This window comes from Geotrypetes seraphini, chromosome 1, assembly GCF_902459505.1.
Source record: "Geotrypetes seraphini chromosome 1, aGeoSer1.1, whole genome shotgun sequence".
NCBI lineage: Eukaryota > Metazoa > Chordata > Amphibia > Gymnophiona > Dermophiidae > Geotrypetes > Geotrypetes seraphini.
The window spans coordinates 40,937,816-40,952,699 of NC_047084.1; the positions used below are offsets into that span (position 1 = coordinate 40,937,816).

The window sequence follows — 14,884 nt, forward strand, 5'->3', positions numbered from 1 at the left end:
GATCAGTCCATCCAGTCTGCCCATTAGTTATTCTCATTAAAAACACATGATTAAATTAACTTGTTTGTATTACATATAAAGGCAAAACATCAAAGAAATGTCAAAGAAGAGACAATAATCTCAATAAAAAGAATTCAAAAATCATCAAATCAAATCAAAGGGTGATCAATGCATGTAGCAGTCTTCCAAAGATTTTATTGAAGAAAAATTATATTGGATTTAAAATTTTTGTTCGACTTTTTTATTAATACAAAATGAAATGGGACAAGTGCCAACCAAATCCAGCCATGCAGAGTCTTATCTTGGCAGTTTCTTGCAAAAATGAAGCTTGCAGAGGCTAAAAATAACTTTTAAAAAATATTGTGAAAATCCAAGATGGCTGCCGTGGGTGCTATTTATAGATGAAATTAGCCCAGGAAAAGCATACAAACCCTTAAAAAAATGGCAATTTTAGGGGTGGGGGAGCAGCTAGGGCACACTCCCAAACCAACTTAAACACCCTTTTGAAGACACCCCCCCCAAAAAAAAAAAAATAAATTGCTGATTCAGGCTGTCAACCTTGTACTCACTGTGAAATGTGCTGCCTGGAACTGCATAGAGAAGCTGAACTGCTTACAAGGAGATCCTCTGCCTCAACAAGCAAGCAAACTGGACTGCTGATCTTTTGACTGCCCCTACCCCCGGCCAGGGACCTCTGCTACTCTGGGACACCTTGTGTTCATGCCTGGCAGAGTAAATGCAGTTGGCCCTGATCCTCAGAAAACCACCACGCAGCCTACGCTCAACCCACTAGCAGATGAATCTGGGGTGAGCAAGCTCCCAACAGTCCACAGGCCCCAGGCCCCGACCTGAAGTGCAGGCTGTCCAGAGGGAGCACTGCCCTGCAACCAACCCCCTGGAAGCAAACTTAGCGTCAAGTCTGTGATCTCCTACAGTCAGAGCTGTCCCCGCGGGGAACCTCTGCAGCACATGGGCTGAAAACGCAATGGTAAGGACTGAATTCAAAGAAAATAAACATGAGAAGTAAAGACGATCTCCTACCATCTGGCTTGTAGGAAAGAAACTGATTTCCTGGGGGGCCTGTCCTGAGGTAAGAGGAGAGGAGCTCATGACTCTGTATTACGAGGTTTCCTACAAGCTCCGGCTAGTATGTGAAAATAACCCAATAGTCTAGGAATAGAGTGGGATTGTACAAAAATAGACTAGAATTCATCAAGATACTATACAAAAGATAATGTTGAGATTTGTGCACGGATAATACTATTTAAAAGAAAAAAGTATTTAAATATTACAATAAAATTGGAAAGCATCAACAGTTAAAAACTTACTCACCTCATCTGATTCCTCTTTAACATTGCTGCTATAAGAAAAAAGAATCCAGTATAAAACAGGAGCTTTTAAATAATACACTGATAATCAAGAGAAAAATACATGTAATCATGCATCAAAGTGAAAAGCTCTGAGGCCCTGATTCTGCAAAATGTGTCTAAAGTTAGACTCCGTTTACGTGCCTAAGATAGGCATCCTTGTAGAATCGCGCTCAGCACTGATTAGGCGTCTAACTTTTTAGGTGTCCTTTAGAGAATCAGGTTTTAGGTGAGATTTAGACGTCCAAACAATGTCCTTAATGTTATAATATTTTATTATTATAATGTTTTTAGAATGGTGATTTTATGCTGTTTTTCATTATAATTGTAATACTAGGAGTTGGATCTGTTTAATGCTTTTATTTATTTCTCTTCCGTCAGACAGATTGACTGGGATTCGAATCAGAAACATTAGGAAAGAAGGATATAGGTTTAACCAGTGTGCTACAGAGTAAGCTAGTAAGCTGCATAGCAATTGTAAAACTGGGTCTTATAGGCATTGTAAGGAAGTCTACTTTTGAGCACAGTTTAGGCTTCAGCTAGACCTGACCTTCTAAGTTATCATATCACAGGGCAGTCAGAGACACCTGACTAGAAACTGCTATAGCTCAATAAGTAAAAGCCATATGTCATGGGTTCAAATCCCAGCACATATTTTAATTGTGGCATTCTACCTTGCAGGTGCACCTTGATGATCTCATTATGAGGTCACTATTGTGCAGCTGCAAACCTCCATTTGCAATGTTTTTAAACTTTTGCAAATGAAGTTATGTATGCAATCTATATATGTTTTGTCATGTGCTTTCTTTGCTTTCAAGAATGAGCTGATTGGAGCACTGTTTAGTCAGAAAAAAAGGATAGCTTTTTAGTAAGAAAACTAAAGCTATGTTTTTCATGTGCTGTGCTTCAATTAATGGATCTTTTCCTCTAATTAGCAAATAACATTGCTGTTTGTCCGCAAAAATAGGTTTTGCATGCAATATATCTGTTTTGATGTGCCCCGTTTATATGGTGCCTTATTAAATGTATTTTGAGCTTAATAAAGCTAAAATAAAAACCCAGAGAGCAATTTAGCAGATCGCATTAAGGACATCTAAACTGTGCCTAAATTCCAGAAGAACGTCCAAAGAGTGCCTAAGTTCCGTCCATAGAACTCAGATCTATTTGAAGCCCAAACTAAGCTCAAAAGTAGACCTGGTTTTCATTCGTCTACAATATAGGCATCATATGGATGCCCTAGGTCGCTTAGTGTTATGTAAATGAATCAAAGGACGCCCAAATTGAGTCATTGCCCTAACCATGCACATTCCACACCCACACTTACTGAGTTAGGCGCAAGTTTTAAACATGGGCGTCCATGAAATTGTGGCTGCGTCTATATCCTTTGGACGCCTAAGTACCAATTATCCAAACCTTTTTTAAACTTACTGCTTTCACCATATTCTCCGGCAACGGATTCCAATAACCCATATTGGTCTGAACTCTAATCTAGAGATTATACTAGTCTGTCAAGACCTCAGGGTGCTAATGAATCTAATTTTGATCAACTTTTACATCTAATTTATAATGTTCATTTAGATTACCATGTTTTCATATCATTGGTGGAGAATGAGAATTACATTACATTAGTGATTTTTATTCTGCCATTACCTTGCGTTCAAGGCGGATTACAGAAGAGGATTTCTGGACATGTCCAGAGGTGTTACAGAGTAGAGCGGGTTGCTTCAGAGGATTGAAATGTTTCATTCGGTGTTAGTTAGTCTTCATGGATTTCTTGAATAGCAAGGTTTTTATTTTCTGAAAGTTTTGAAGTCTGGGGTCGTGATTAGTAGATTAGAGAGTTGGTGGTCTAGTTTTTCTGCCTGTGTGGCTAGAAGGCCATCGTACAGTTTTTTCCGTTTGATGTCTCTGATTGGAGGGTATGTGAATGGTGTCTGGGTTCTCCTGTGTCTGGTTGTGGTAGTTTGGATTAGGCTGTTGTTCAAGTAGGCTGGGCTGCCACCATTTATGGATTTAAATAGTAGACAGTAGAATTTAAATAGTATTCTTGCTTGAATTGGGAGCCAGTGTGAGTCAAGGTATGCTTTGGTGATGTGGTTGTGTCTTCTTATTGAATAAATTAGTCTCAGAGCTGTGTTTTGTACTCTTTGTAGTTGTTTTATCATTGTTGCGGGGCAGGGGAGATAGAGGATATTGCAGTAGTCAAGGAGACCTAGGACTAGGGACTGGACCATGAGCTGGAATTGTTTTCTGTCGAAGAATTTTCGAATTTACCTTAGGTTTCTCACGACTGCGAATGATTTCTGTATTGTTTTGTTGATTTATGGTTGCATGGTGCAGCTTCTGTCTATCATCATTCCCAGAAGTTTTAGAGTGGGTTGAATGGGGTATGTGATTGAGTTTATTACTAGGTTTGTTATGGTTGGGGTTTTATTTTTTTTCGAGAAGTATGAATTTTGTTTTGTCTGGGTTCAGTTTTAGTTTGTGGTCTTTCATCCATGTTGCCACTGTTTCTAGAGTTCTGTGTAGTGTGTCTGTCATGGTGGGTGTTGGCTGATCAAAAGGAAGGAGAATGGTGATGTCGTCTGCATAGCTATAGGAGGTTAAGCCTATTTTGTCTAGGCAGGTGCCAAGGGATGCAATACAGAGATTGAAAAGTGTTGGGGATAATGGCGATTCTTGGGGTACGCCACAGTGGTTGGACCATGGTTCTGATTTTTCATTGTTTGTCTTTACTCTGTAGGTCCTGGATTGTAGGAATCCTTGAAACCATGTGTGTACTTTGCCTGCGATTCCTATTGTATCTAGTATTTGTAGCAGGATGTCGTGGTCTACCAGGTCAAATGCTGCGATGAGATCTAGTTATATAATCAGCATTTCTTTTGCCTGTGCTGAGGTGTTGTCTAGCTGTGTCCAGAAGGGAGCCTAGTAGTGTCTCAGTGCTGAAGTTAGTTCTGAATCCAGACTGTGTAGGGTGGAGCAAGTTGTGGTTTTCTAGGTAGTTGTGAGGAGTTTAGCTACAATGCCTTCCATTAGCTTGACATATAGTGGAATTGAGGCTATAGGTCTGTAGTTGGATGGTTGATCTGTTGCTCCTTTTGGGTCTTTTAAGATCGGATGACGATGATTTTGGAGAGGTCTTGTGGGAAAAGGTCATCTGTGAGCATGGTTTATATCCATTGCATGAGGAGAGTGTGGAATTTTAGGCTGGAGCATACTAACAATAATGCTGACTAAACATGTTAATTTAATACTAACAGACAGAAAGAGAAATAATTGAAAAAGATCAAATTTATGACTGTACTAAAAATGGACATAGCACACAAGAAAGTCCCATGTTAGGACACACTAAGCCCATTACTAGTGCAGCTTAGTAAAAGGATCCTTAAGTTGTTACCTAATCTAAAGTTTTCTAACTTCCTGTGTAATAAAAATGAACTAAAACACAACTCTCTTGGAGGATGGTGTGGAGCTCTTTTCTGTAAACATAACCCTGTCTCACCACTTGAAAGATCCAGTGATCTGAAGTTTTCAGAAACAGTCAATGATAAAAATGAGTCAACTACCCATGGGGAAAGTCTGAGAAAAAAGTTGGGAAACATTAGCTAGGCTCTCTAGTACAACGTAAAAAAGACTTATTTGAACTGCAGTTGTGACCGAGTCTTTTGTGTTCTTTGTTGCCTGGGACATCTGAGTGGGAGCTCAAGAGGATGTGTAAGGTTGGCTATATCTACACTTTGTATAATAAAGTAGAACGTCTGGATGTGTTGGAAAATTTCCTGGGCGCTTGAGCCCAGGTTGACTTGGAAAAGGATAAGATGCTTATGCAAGCCTCATGTTTTTTAATCTTTTGTGTTCCCTCCTCTATACGGTCTCCAAATAAATCGTCTCTTATGCAGGTAATATTGGAGAAGCGATCTTGTACGTTGGCATTAAGGTCAGAGATTCTAAGCCATGCTTGCCTATGCATGACAATGGACACTGCTGATGTGTGAGAGACTACATCAAAAGTGGAATACACCATGTATTATCTTGTCTCTAGTAGGTCATTTGAGAGATGGTAGTAGGAGTTCAGATACTCTGATATTATGTATTGCTCATAAAGAAACATTTTCTAGATGAGAGATTTCATGTAAAATGTCATATAAAAATTGTAGTTCAGTATTCTGTTGGCTAGCATAGAACCCTGGAATACTCTGCACCCAAACTTATCGAGACATCTGCCTTCTCTTCCTGGTGGAGTGCTTGCATACATTCTAGAACTGTTGTTTTTTTTTTTTTAATGCAGACTCCATGACTAAGGACTGGTGTTGCAATTGCAACCTGTCAAAGCCTGGGCAAAATTAGATCCTATACAAGGTATCTAACTTGTGTGGAACTACTGGGACAAGTGGTGCTTCTCAGTTCTTAAATAAAGCCTCTCAGATTGTGGAGCAGTACCTTTATATAGTCCTTAGGCCACTCTTTGTAGTCTAGAGCAGTTGTTCTCAACTCTTTCCTGGAGGACTACCAGCCAGTCAGATTTTCAAGATAACCCTAGTGAATATGCATGAGGTAGATTTGCATGACTTTCATTCTACATTATATGCAAAAACTTTCCCATGCATATTCATTAGGACTATCCCAAAAACCCGACTGGCTGGTGGTCCTCCAGGATAGGGTTGGGAACCACTGGTCTATAGCAACCATTAGCTCTGCTCAAGGTTCTGTTTCTGATTCCATATTTATGGGAAGTGCTTGCCCCATCTGTCTGATAAATTTAGTGAAGGATAGACTTTCTGGTAGGGACCTTTTACGAGGAGGTGGAAGAGATGGATCTGAAGGTATGTTATAAGATTCTGCAGATAATTCTGAATAATAAGAAGAAGAGCGATGAGACAAATCAGAATCATAATCCTCGATATCAGGTCTTGGAGATGAAGAACATCAAGGTGAGCATTGGGGTTGCCGCCGCTGAAAGGGGGTTTGTTTGTGGCAGGAGAGAGTGGGCATCTTTCCCGCTGCAAGGGGGAGGGGGGTTTGTTGGTTGGCAGCGGGAGAGATTGAACATCTCTCTCGCTGTTGTGTTTTTTTCACGCATGTGCCCTTCGCTATCACCAGCAAATGCAAATTTAGAATGTCTTCGCTACTTTCCGCCAACATCATTTACATGAGCATTTTTTGAAGAATGATTTGCTTTTTTAAATTCGCTAGCAGACTGTCACTTTTTAATGTGTTTTTTTGAGAATTCTGGCCTGAGTTCAGTAGAATCTTTAGTGAAAAACTCAGGGAACTATAAATCAACTAACAAGTTAGCCTACATTTTAAATATTCTGCCAAGTATGCATGCATATACCATGCTAACCTATCAATAGCTGGAACTGAGCTCAGATGTGGATCATCCTTCAACAAATCATGACTGCTTTTACTTTTCCCCTTCATGCTCTGTAAAAACAATGATAACCAAAATATTAGTTGGAATGCCTACATACACTCGTATTACACCTAGTTTGAAAAACTTTCATTGGCTACCGTTCTAACAGAAAATAAAATTTAAGATTTATCTGTGTTGTTTAAAGCACTTCATAAAATGATCTCACCCATTATTGTTTCAAGTTTACACCTTTATCGATCTGTCAGAGCATTGTGCTCTTGTAGTCAGGACTTACTTGAGGTTCCTTATTTCCATTCAATTAAACTAGAGTTACTAGCATTTTGTCAGAAAATTATTCTTTTTCCCCAGTTCAAGAAGGAGCTTAAAACAATTTTGCTTGTACAATCATTTTGTAGTATGGTTTAGTGATCACTATTGTGAATAGATTCTAGATAGTGGAATGAGGTCAGTTAGAGATCTTGTTATATTTTGCCTTCCCAAGCAGAAAGATGACCCTCGGCTCTGTATAAAACTACCAAATAAAAAGAATGGAATGGGATTCTGTATAATTGTAAGCAATATCCAGTTTTGTGTCATTGCTGTGAACAAAGGTAATCCCTCAGATTCTATAAACTTATATGCCCAAATTTAAACCTAACACACAAATTTGCATGCACAAATTATAGAGTAAGGGCAGATAATTATAGTTAGCCAATTATTGGCTTAAATTGGTATTAATTGGCACCAATTAGTATTTGAATGCTAGAATTTGCACACACTGATTCCATCATGTAAAACTTCTAAGGGGACATGGACAGGCAGGGTGTGACTAGGATTTAGGTGCAAAGGTTATAAAATATAAGGAGATACATATCTAACTGCCAACAATTAGGCGTGAACACTTATACCAGCAATATACCAGCCTTCAATATGGCACAGGTGCTAAAACCTAGAAATAGGCAAAAAACTGCAGACAAACTAATATTCTATAACAGTGTTTCTCAACTCAGTCCTGGAGTACCCCCTTGCCAGTCAGGTTTTCAGAATAGCCACAATGAATATGCATGAAAGAAATTTGCATATAATGGAGGCAGCATATGCAAATCAAGTTTATGCATATTCATTGTAGCTATCCTGAAAACCTGACTGGCAAGGGGGTATTCCAGGTCTGAGTTGAGAAACACTGTTCTATAACATCAGTTCCACGTGGAACTACCATTATAGAATTTGTGATTAGCACACATCATTCTGGCATCTAAATTTTGATGTTCTTTCTTGAATCTACCCCAAATATGAAGAGAGAAAGCTGGGATGTGGAAATTATGTGCCTGATGTCTGGGAGTAAGGGACAGCTCCTGCCTCCACAGTATAGTGATGATTTCTGTATGCTACAGAATTGTAGAAAAAGTTCTGATTCTCCCAGAATTATAATCTTTGTGATTAGAGAGCAACCATTTCTGCTGAAACTGCGTTCAGTTCTGGTCTCCTTATCTCAAGAAAGATATAGCAGCACTAGAAAAGGTTCAATGAAGAGCGACCAAAATGATAAAGGGGATAGAACTCCTCTCGTTAGAAGAAAGACTAAAAAGGTTAGGGCTCTTCAGCTTTGAAAAGAGACAGCTGAGGGGAGATATGATTTAAGTCTATAACATCCTGAATGGAGTGGAATGGGTACAAGTGGATTGATTTTTCACTCTGTCAAAAATTACAAAGACTAGAAGACACTTGATGAAGTTACAAGGAAATATTTTTTTAAACCAATAGGAGGAAATACTTTTTCACTCAGAATAGTTAAGCTCTGGAGGTTGTGATAAGAGTGGATAGTGTAGCTGGTTTTAAGAAGGGTTTGGACAATTTCCTGGAGGAAATGTCCATAGTCTGTTATTGAAAAAGACATGGAGTAAGCCATTGCTTGCCCTAGATCGGTAGCATGCAATGTTGCTACTCTTTGGGTTTTGGCCAAGTACTAGTGACTGGCCATCGTGAGAATGGCTTACTGGGCTTGATGGACCTTTGGTCTGACCCAGTAAGGCTATTGTTATGTTCTTATGTTGATAATAAGACTGAAGGGGAGGAGCTCATGCCTGAGTTTTGGGAGGTAGAGCATGAAGCAATCAGTGGGCTCTACAAACTTCACAACTAGTGTGGGTTAAAACCCGATGGTCAAGACAACTAGTCCTTTTGCACAAGAAATAATAGTAGTAGTAATAGTATGCCTAACAAGGTGGCTAGAGCCACACCTGCCACTCCATGGAGATTGCACTCCATTATGATCTACTACTGGTATCACAAATAAAGCGAGTGCACCACCACCCCCTTGGTAGATCTGCTGCTACACTATATACAGTAAAAAAAAAACACTACACTATACATTCATGGATAAAGGAAGGTCATTTAATTTTGCTAAGAGTATACAGCATTAATATATTAATTTTTCATAGTAACCTATTAAAAAACAATGACAAACCAGAAATATTTTGAAAATGAATACATTAATAGGAAAGGCATTGAAAAATGTACCTGACTAGCTTTAATGACTTCCACTTCTTCCTCTTCTGCTTCCTCTCCAAATGACAGCAAGCTAAAATTTCTATTCCAAAGAAATGGACAGATTAACTGAATGTAAAGATACAGAAGACTTAAAGACCACATGTAGAGCAGTAAGATCATTCTTACAGGGGGGTTATTTTTTGTCTCTTTTCTAAATTCATATGGTGAAATTAGATACTTCAAAGTTACCATGTTCACTATTGCTATAGGATCACATTGCTTTTTCTACATAAATTCACTTTAATCAGTAAATTCTAAGGTACTTATTTATCTTAGTAAAAGAAAAAATATCTACAGTATGCTTAGTATTTTTCCCCGAAGAGGTGACTTGTACTATCATCACATACAGCAGTATATACTAGTGCTGCCCGATTCGCGATTCAAATCGATTCGAATCGGTTTGTTTTTTAAGAAAATCAGATTTACCGATTCGTCAGCCCCCCTTTCAAGAGACCCGTTCGGGCTTTCCCTCTGCCACCAGAGTCCTTGCTTCTGGTGTAACTTCCGGTTTTGCAAAACCGGAAGCGGAAGTTACATCGAAGCAAGGATTCCTGTGGCAGAGGGAAATCCCGAACGGGACTCTGGTGCAGATCGGCAGCAGCAAGGCTCTCTCCTTCCCAGCCGCGAGTATTTCTCCTCTCCTCCATGGCCATGCAAAAGTGGCGGTAGCGAATGCAATTCACTACCCTGCCACTACTCCAGGCGTCTTCTCTCCATTCGGCTGCCCAATCAGAAACACGGAGTTTTCACTGAGGGCGGGCCGCAGTGGAGAGAAGACGCAAAGAGTGGTAGCAAGAGTGGATCACTACCGCCACCGGCAAACCTCTTCCCAGATGCATCCCTCCTGCCAGACTCTCTTTGGGAAAGGTGCGGGGGTGTAGTGATGGTGGAGGAGGCTTAGGAGCGCCAGGGGGTCTACAGGTTTGGGGAAGTCTACTGATATAGGGGGATCTGGAGAGGGGGTGTCACAGGTTGGGAGGATTGGGAAGTTCCAGTGAGGTGGCGGCAGGAGAGTGGCACACTGGCTATCCCTAACGAGGAAATGTCCTTGTCCCAGGCACTCCGATGGGTCTCACATTTACATGCCTTAGAGAGATAGTGTAAAGCCTTTTTCTTTTCTGGCTAAAATCTTTAATAATTGTGCTACACCACAATAAATATTGTGTGTACCATAAAAAAAATAAAAAATAAAAAAGGTAGATGGAGGTAGAGGGGAGATGGTGGACTGGAGGAGAGATGGGGAAAAGATAGATGGGAGAAATGAACTTGGTAGAGGGGGAAGATGGATGGTGGAGATGGACTTGGGGGAGATCATGGAGAGGGGTGATGGGGAAGGATAGAAGAAATAAGGATCTATAAACAGGAGAGGGAGAGAGATGGTGGACAATGAGATTTAGGGAGGGAAGGAACAGAAAGGAAGAGAAGTCGGACACAAGAGATGGTAGGGGGGATAGAGATACTGGGTAGGAGGGTAGTTAGAAAGAGAAAGGGAGAGCAGGTGGGGAAGAAGGGAGAGATGCTGGATGACAGAGTAGTTGAGAAAAGGAGAGATGGTGGATATGGGCAAGAGACCCTGGCAAGCAAATTATCAGAAAATGTTTGTTGCAGAGCCTGGGACCAACATGATTTGAAAAATGACCAGACAACAAAAGGTAAAAAAAAAAATAATTTTATTTTCTGTTTTGCGATTATAATGTGTCAGATTTGAAATTTGTATCCTGCCAAAGCTGAGCTAGGATTTAACAGAGAGAGGAAAAGTCTTTTTTGTTTATTTTGTTTACACCACAGCACCAGTGTAGGTAGGAGAGGGCAAAGAGGGTGAAGACGCTATAAAATAAACTCATCAGGATATTTGGAAAAAAAATACCCAATTGTGCAGGAAAATCGAATTGAATCGAAAAATCGATTCAATAGGCTGAATCGAATCAAAATATTTTTTCCTGAATCGGGCAGCACTAGTATATACAGTACACTAACTGAAAATTCTGGAAATTTTGCATTTAAAGACAAATGATTATTTTTTACCTCATTTGTTTTACTACATAAGTATTACAAATTTCAATAAAAGGGTTGTTATGTGATGAAATTTCTTTGTGAATGGACCATGATAAGTAGGTTACAGGAAATGGAATTTTAGAAACAATAGACAAGAAAAAAATGAACCCAGAAAAGCATGAGATATGATTTCTGGGATAGTTACCTTTCAAGTGCAAGATATTTGAAGGACTATTCAATCAGAAATGTCCCAAGCATCGCCTGCATCACCTGCAACTACTACATATAAACTTCAAATATCATGACAACTCAGATGTAATCCTTAACAACTCAAAGAAATGTACAAACTACTCTCTAAATACTTCTAATCTCTGGACAATCCATTTGTAATCCGCCTTGAACCACAAGGTAATGGTGGAATAGAAATCCCTAATGTAATGTAATGTAATGTATTCATAAGGCAAAGCTCTCCTTAGTAAGATGAAATTTGGATTTACCTGTTAATTTCCTTTCCTTGGATCCTACCAGACAAGTGTATTATGCTTCCTTCCCAACAGATAAAGCCAGAGAAAACCAGCTCACAGTTCAATTCACTCCACTAATACACACTCCCTTTAGCTCCTCAGTATCTTAATTCAAAGCTATGACAACTTAAGGCAGGGGTGTCCGATGTCGGTCCTCGAGGGCCGCAATCCAGTCGGGTTTTCAGGATTTCCCCAATGAATATGCATGAGATCTATTAGCATACAATGAAAGCAGTGCATGCAAATAGACCTCATGTATATTCATTGGGGAAATCCTGAAAACCCGATTGGACTGCGGCCCTCGAGGACCGACATTGGACACCCCTGACTTAAGGCAACCATTGGGTTTACAATTTAACAAAGTCAAACCCGATACAGTTAAAATCATCTTTTCATGATCACTAACTCATTTATAAGATAAATCCTATTTACCAAGGGTATGACTATTAAAGACTACTTTCAAAGTGAGCTTAAGCCATAGAAACATAGAAGATGATGGCAGATAAGGACCATAGCCCATCAGGTCTGCCCACTCTACTGACCCACCCCCAAGTCTACTATCCTAGGGATCCCACTCCTGGTGACAGGTTTCCTTAGCTTAACCCTCTAAGGGATCCCACATGGGCATCCCATTTGCTCTTAAATTCTTGCACGCTGTTTGCCTCGATCACCTGCACCGGGAGCTTGTTCCAAGAATCAACCACTCTCTCGGTGAAGAAATATTTCCTGGTGTCGCCATGAAATTTCTCGCCCCTGAGTTGAGCGGATGCCCTCTTGTGGCTGAGGGTCCTTTGAGAAAAAGAATCTCTTCTTTCATCTCGATACGGCCGGTAATATACTTAAACGTCTCGATCATGTCTCCTCTCTCCCTACGTTCCTCGAGTGAGTACAGCCGCTAATTTTTCAGCTTTTCCTCGTACGATAGATCCTTGAGCCCCAAGACCATCCTGGTGACCATCCATAGCACCGGCTCTACTCTCAGCACATCTTTTCGGTAGTGTGGCCTCCAGAATTGAACACAGTATTCCAAATGAGGTCTCACCATGGTTCTGCATAATGGCAATATGACTTCAGGCTTCCGGCTGACGAAACTCCTGCGGATGCAACCTAACAACTGTCTTGCCTTAGATGAAGCCTTCTCCACATGATCAGCAGTTTTCATGTCTGCGCTGATGATCACTCCCAAGTCTCGTTCTGTTGAAGTTCTAGCTAAGGTTTCACCATTCAAGGTGTAAGTTCTGCACGGATTTCTGCTGCCGAGGTGCATGATCTTGCATTTTTTAGCGTTGAAGCCCAGCTGCCAGGTCGAGGACCAAAGCTCCAACAAATGTAGGTCCTGTGTCATACTATCGGGTGAATTGCCGTCTCTCACTATATTGCATAGTTTGGCGTCGTCAGCGAATAACGTTATCTTACCTTGAAGCCCCTGAGTTAGGTCCCCTATGAATATGTTGAAAAGGAGCGGGCCCAAGACTGAGCCCTGCGGTACTCCACTGGTCACCTCCGATGTTTTAGAGACAGTATCGTTAACTACCACCCTCTGAAGTCTACCACTCAGCCAGTCATTGACCCATGTAGTTAGTGTTTCTCCCAGCCCCATTGATTTCATCTTGCTCAACAGCCTGCGATGCCGGACACTATCGAAAGCTTTGCTGAAGTCTAGGTATACGACGTCTACGGATTCTCCCAAGTCTAACTGTTTTGTTACCCAGTCAAAGAAGCTGATGAGATTGGATTGGCAGGACCTACCCTTGGTGAACCCGTGTTGACAGGGATCCCGTAGATTCTCCTCATCCAAGATTGCATCTAATTTACGTTTGATTAGTGTTTCCATGAGTTTGCATACTATTGATGTGAGACTCACCAGTCTGTAGTTTGCAGCCTCTGCCCTGCAACCCTTTTTGTGCAGTGGAACGACATTAGCTGTTTTCCAGTCTATGGGGACTCTCCCCGAACTTAGGGAGAGATTGAAGAGTCCTGATAGCGGTTCTGTCAGGACATCACGCAGCTTACTGAGCACCCTGGGGTGTAGATTGTCCGGTCCCATGGCTTTGTTCACCTTGAGTCTTGCCAGTTCGTAGTAGACGTCGCCAGGTGTGAACTCGAAATTCTGAAACGGGTCTTCCACGCTGGGCCTTGCCTGCAAATGCGGACCATGCCCCGGTGCCTCGCAGGTGAAGACCGAGCAGAAGTATTCATTCAGTAGTTCTGCTTTATCGGAATCTGATTCTGCGCAGTTCCCATCTGGTTTTCTAAGGCGTACTATCCCGTCTGTGTTCTTTTTCCTATCACTAATATACCTGAAGAAGGATTTGTCCCCTTTCTTCATGTTCTTTTCCAGTCTCTTCCACTCGAAGTTTGGCCTCCCTGACTGCCGTTTTGACTGCTGCAGACCTCGCCCTATGTTCTAGTTTAGCTTCCCTAGTCTCCGTTCAATCAGGCCCGTGAACCAACTCCCAAGAGCTGTCTCCAGCCAATAATAATAATAATAACTTTATTTTTATATACCGCCATGCCACAAACAGTTCTAAGCGGTTTACAAGGGAAGAGACTGTATACAGATAGTGACATTACAGAGAACTTTCGAAATTACATTGGCATGTTAAGTTTAGTTAGGTTTATCTGGAAGTGTTTTAGAAGTATATCAGGTTGAGGTACATCAGGTTGAAGTGGGGGTCAGAGAAATTTGTCAAAGAGATAAGTTTTTATTGACTTCCTAAACTTTTGGTACAAAAGTGCATTTGAGATGAAGTTGGTTAAACATTTGCTCCATTTGCCTGCTTGGAATGATAGTGTTCTATCGAGGTATCTCTTGTAGGTGCAACCCTTTAGGGATGGAAAAGTGAATAAGTAGGTACTGCGTGTATTAGTTGTGCCTGGGAATTCAAATTGGTGAGACAGATAGGATGGGGATAAACCTGTCATGGTTTTGAAGCAAAGGCAAGAAAACTTAAAAATGACCCTTGCTTCCACAGGCAGCCAGTGTAGTTTTTTGTAATATGGGCTTACATGGTCTGATTTCTTGAGGCCATAAATGAGACGGACTGCAACATTTTGGATGACTCTCAGTCATTTGATGGTTTTCTTGAGAGAGT

General features: G+C 40.8%; 1 protein-coding gene across 2 annotated transcripts in view; it reads right to left on the reverse strand.

Annotated features, from left to right (window-relative positions):
- CWC27 (CWC27 spliceosome associated cyclophilin) overlaps positions 1-14,884 on the reverse strand; it is a 320,007-nt gene that overhangs the window by 238,005 nt on the left and 67,118 nt on the right. The window contains exons 7-9 of one of the 2 annotated variants that reach the window (XM_033930330.1): positions 9,241-9,310; positions 6,712-6,791; positions 1,333-1,357 (exon numbers count right to left, since the gene is read on the reverse strand). In XM_033930330.1, coding sequence (XP_033786221.1) covers positions 1,333-1,357; positions 6,712-6,791; positions 9,241-9,310 — 175 coding nt within the window. Of the gene's footprint in view, positions 1-1,332; positions 1,361-6,711; positions 6,792-9,240; positions 9,311-14,884 lie in introns of both variants that reach the window. The other variant, XM_033930321.1, reaches the window with a different exon arrangement.